This window comes from Oratosquilla oratoria, chromosome 39 (genome assembly GCF_046742065.1).
Source record: "Oratosquilla oratoria isolate Oo_2021 chromosome 39, ASM4674206v1, whole genome shotgun sequence".
Lineage (NCBI taxonomy): Eukaryota > Metazoa > Arthropoda > Malacostraca > Stomatopoda > Squillidae > Oratosquilla > Oratosquilla oratoria.
This window is the reverse complement of record NC_134815.1, coordinates 25,720,164-25,725,163: the sequence shown is the minus strand read 5'-3', so window position 1 is coordinate 25,725,163 and position 5,000 is coordinate 25,720,164. Positions and strand designations below refer to the sequence as shown.

General features: G+C 40.9%; 1 protein-coding gene across 1 annotated transcript in view; it reads right to left on the bottom strand.

Moving 5' to 3' along the window:
* Positions 1-4,365, bottom strand: part of LOC143020194 (calcium-dependent protein kinase 1-like) — a 6,747-nt gene extending 2,382 nt beyond the window's left edge. Inside the window, exon 1 of the mRNA XM_076176359.1 lies at positions 3,628-4,365. Within this exon, the coding sequence (XP_076032474.1) occupies positions 3,628-4,365 (738 nt within the window). The remainder of the gene's footprint in view (positions 1-3,627) is intronic.
* Positions 4,366-5,000: the final 635 nt, after the last annotated feature.

Genomic DNA, 5,000 nt, shown 5'->3' with positions numbered 1-5,000 from the left:
TAATTCTGAACTAGGTACTACAGAAAATTCGAAGAGTACAATAAATATCTACTACCAAAGTACAATGACATCCGCATATAAAACAGATGAAGAAGTCATTAAAATATCATATATAGAAATTGTAAACCCAAGAAGCAAGAGGACTCCTTACAATTGGTCATATATTATCGTAACCCCAGACCTGCATCACTTATCATGAAAAACAACTTATCAGGGGAAAAAGATATTTGGAAACAAAGCTACGTTGTATACAAATACTCATGCCCTTTCAACAAAGACGGTGCGCTTTGCAATGACGAGTACATTGGACACAAAACTCTCAAACTTTGTCTCAAAGGCTTACTTTTCATATGCAAAATGGTGCAATAAAATCGCACCTTTCTAAAGTACATAAGATGAATATTTCGCGGGAAGTTTTGAATAGTAATACTTCGATTTTAGCAAAGAACATCAATAAGAGTAAATTAAAATGTATGGAAACTGTATTAATAAAGAATTACCTACCAGCAATTAATATACAATTAAATATGTGTGCAACCCTGGAGCGAATGGAATAAACTTAGTAAACATTTAGTGAGCGCTAAAACTATTGGTTAAGAGAAGGTTAGATAACTTTATAGGTAGGAATGATTTACATGGTAATGGACATGGAACTGCCTAGTGTAGGCCTTATGGTCTTTTTCAGTCTCCTACATTCTTATGTTTTTATGTTTTCCTTTAAGCAAAACTGAACTCTTAAAATGGATCTCTGCGACGACGATGACGTCAGCATTGCGCCTAAAGATACACAATTTCTTCTTCATCTTCTTCTTCTTTTCTTCTTTTTCTTCTTCTTCTTTCTCCTCCTCTTCTTATTTTCCCCTTTCTTCGTCCTCTTCTTCTTCTTCTTCTTCTTCACCTTTCTTCCCCTTTCTTCTTCAACTTCTTCTTCTTCTTCTTCTTATTATTATTATTATTATAATTATTATTATTATTATTACTATTATCATTAGTATTATTACTATTCCTCCTCTTCTTATTTTTCTTCCCCTTTTTTCTTCTTCTTTTTCTTCCTCTTTTTATGACTTTGACACTGTAGTCGTGCATGCACTGCGCCAGCGTATCTTCTCCATATTCGTAAAAATGCGGACAAGTTCTGTAGAAATTCTGTAGCATCTGTTCTCAACGTGTAGGGCAAAACTAACCACACGCACACACACACACACACACACACACACACACACACACACACACACACACACACACACACACACACACACACACACACACACACACACACACACACACACACAGACACACAAACACACACACACTCACACACAAACACACACCTCGTGGCGCAGTTGGTAGAGTTCCCGGCTACCACTATGGAGGTCCGGGTTCGAATCCCGCCCAGGGCTAAAATAATTTTAGTATCGCTCCTCTACGAGTCGTTACTCCAACACTCGTGGGCGGAGAGTTGTGTGTGTGTGTGTGTGTGTGTGTGTGTGTGTGTGTGTGAGCGTTTAAGGTCACAGCATTACACATAGATCGGTAATATACAAGCTCCGAGCTCTCTTTCGGGAGGGAAATACTTGTTGGTCACGAGTCCAACACGTGGTCCAAAGACCATGGTGTATCACACACACACACGTACACACACACACACACACACGCGCGCGTGCGCGCGCGCCGTTATGGGTGTATACACGCCCATCATTTGTAACTTATTCTAACTATTTTCAATTATTTTTGTTCTTCAGTAGACTAAAAGTCGAATCAGTTAGTTATCAGATAATCATATAACAGCTTTCAAAACATGTATCTTTTCCCATTGGATACATAAAGACGTTTGTTCATGACCAAGGAGTAAGATGTGAAAAGAAAAGGAAAGTGAGAATCTGTAATTCAGAGGCAGCCTGTGTGGGTTCTCTACCCTTCATCCATTGCCTTCCACTTGCGCATGCGCGTGGCTTGACCTCTCCACGTATTTGGTATTGCAGCTCTATATCATTATTACGCAAACATATTTTTCACTTATTTATTTATTTATTTATTTATCTGTCTATTTATTTATTCATCTATTTATTTATTTTTATTCATTTATCTATTTATTCTATTTTGCATTTGAAAGATTTTTTTATGGAATGGTTACGTTAGGTTAGGTAAGGAGCTATTGGACAACGTAAGTTTCATGTCAGATATCCGTGTTTGCGTGATTGTAGAATTTTACTTCTATTGCGTCATGCAGAACCAGCGTTTCTATCCAGGTGGTCAAGGAGAGATTTAACAAGATGAGGAGCCTACGCCAGAAGGCTGTGAATAGCTGCGGCCGAAGCCGTCACCTTTGTCTAATACGGTTTAGGTACTGCTGGGAATCGGAGAGGAGTGCAGGACTCGAACCCACATCTAGCCCGGAAGGGAGGATAAATGAGGGGTAGTAGAATCAGGAAGTGGTCAATGTTATTATTGTTATTATTTTTGTTTCTAATGGAAATAAGGCTGCTCCAATCTGCGTAGTTGTGGTCAGTAGGGGGTTTCACTAAATTCTCCCTCGTGGACACTGGACGGTGCGACTCCACGAATGCATTTTTTTTTTTTTTTCTTTTTAAGCAAGATAAAATAATCTGGGTCTTAACTGGAAGGAAACTCACGTGGTACATGACTTCACTCTCTCTCTCTCTCTCTCTCTCTCTCTCTCTCTCTCTCTCTCTCTCTCTCTCTCACACACACACACACACACATACACACACATACACACACACATATGCACAGACGCACACAAATGGACGTACACACACATATACACAGACACACACAAATGGACATACGTACACACATACACAGATACACACACAAATAGACGTACACACACATACACATACACACACATTAATACACAAAAGAAACAAACCAATAAGCAAGTACGCGTTGTACAAATATATGTATGTGTGTATGTGTGTGTGTGTTGCACATGACGATTTTATTCAGCAGAGAACGAGCTTCGTTGCCTTCCGCCTGGAAACTTTAATGGAGGGACGCTTCTTTGGCTAAAGCTGAAAGATATTGTCTTTTTTCAGAAGCGGTTGTAGATCATTAAGATCTGTTACTCTAGACTTACGTCTTTGTGGCTGAAGCCTTGTAATTTTATTCAGCTGAGGGAAAACCCTTTAACTGCCCTAAGGCTCAAAGAAAAGAATATTGGCCCTTTCCGACTTTCGAATGTGGTCACAGAGCTTTGCTATTTAATGTTTGACAGATGGTCTGTTGGGGGAAAACTGCTCAATGCTCGTGTTGGTTCTCTTCGAATTTGATTTCCTCTACCTGCCAGATGGTAGATCTAGTCTCCTGCCTTGGGTCCAGCATGCACCACAGAATCTTTAAGATCGTCGTCTCGTGGTGTTTTTGAAAGTTTCCTGGCTTTAGTGCCTTGAGAGCTGGTCTCCCTTGCTTGCAGCAGGCCACATAGTATATCATTTGCTCCTTCGTTGTGAGTCGCCCTATTGTTGGCTCGTAGTATGGGAGGCGGTCCATGCATAGTTCGTAGAGAATGCAGCCGAGAGCCCAAACATCAGCCATTCCTCCGGCGTATGGGCGTTGAGCTTTGTCCAGCACTTCGGGAGCCAAATACCAAGGCGACCCTCCTACACTCTTCATCTGTCGCTGGTAAACCTTTGAGGTTCTGATGGAGAGGCCGAAGTCGATGACCTTGACGACCTTTAAGTCGGCGCTGAGGACGACGTTATCTTGTTTAAGATCAAGATGTGCCCATTGGTTTGAGTGCATGTAGGACACGGCAGACACAAGCTGCTTGAAGTACGAGATAATCTGATGTCCCCAGGCAAGAGAGGGCGACTTGCTGTGCCTCTCCATGGCTGCTAAAAGCGTTCCACCAGGACAGTATTCAGTAATAATGATTTTGCAGCCTCTGTCCTTTGCAACGTCCACCAATTTGATTATGTTTAGGTGGTCCAACGTTGAGAGTGCTGCGATCTCACTGTGGATCTCGCTTTTGCAACTTCCCTTCTCAAGGGGAATCTTGGCAACACTAATGGAACCCGTTGCCTTCCTTGAAACGAGGACTGTCCTAGCAAAGGCTCCAGCACCCAGGGAGCACTTGATAGTATAATCGTCCTCGAAAAGTGAGCTTCTTGGCTCTTTGAATGTTCCTGGTGGTCTCTCAACAGCTTGAGGATCCTTCGGCGTCTTCCCTTTCGACTTTTTGGTAAAGTCTGGGAGATCCTTAGCGGGACGAGGAACGTTTTGATCGTGGTCGTTTTGAGATTCACCTTTCATGCAGCAGGTGAAGAACGATTGGAGGCAGACGTAGAGTCTGCGAGCGCAGAGGCGCATTCGCTCGCGTTTGAAGTGACGAAGCTTGATCATGTCGTCACAACTTCGTCCAAGTCGGTGAGGGGAGAGGGAGCTGTCCAGGTAGTTGATCGTCGGGGGACAGATTTGCTCAAATGAGGCGTGCAGGGCTTGGTACGTTATGAATGAAACACGTCGAAAAAAGACATTCGAGCCTCTGACGAGGTCGATTGCGGAAAAGGAAATGATTACATTAATAAATAAATGAATAGATAGTAAAGAAATGAATAACTAGATAAAATTTAAGAAATAAATCGATTAGTTTAAAAAATGAAAGTTTCGTTCAGTTATTTTAATAAATGAAATCCTAAAGACATGGATTTTTTTTTTTTTTTTTTTTTAAGGCAGGAATATAAGTACATGAATCTCTATCAAGAAAAAGAATGCTACAAATATGCTACAAAGTTGCACGCCATGTAGCCCCAAAATTTAATAATAATAATAATCATAATAATAATAATGATAACAATGATTATAATGATGATGGTGATGATAGTGATAATGATGATAATTGAATCTATCAGTGCCGTTAGGAACCATCTTGCCACGAAGAACGTCTAGAACTGTAAATAGATAAAGATATGCTAGGAACACAGACACAGAGCAATGCAGTGCACCGTCGTTGTTTTTATTTATTGATCTTTTATTAT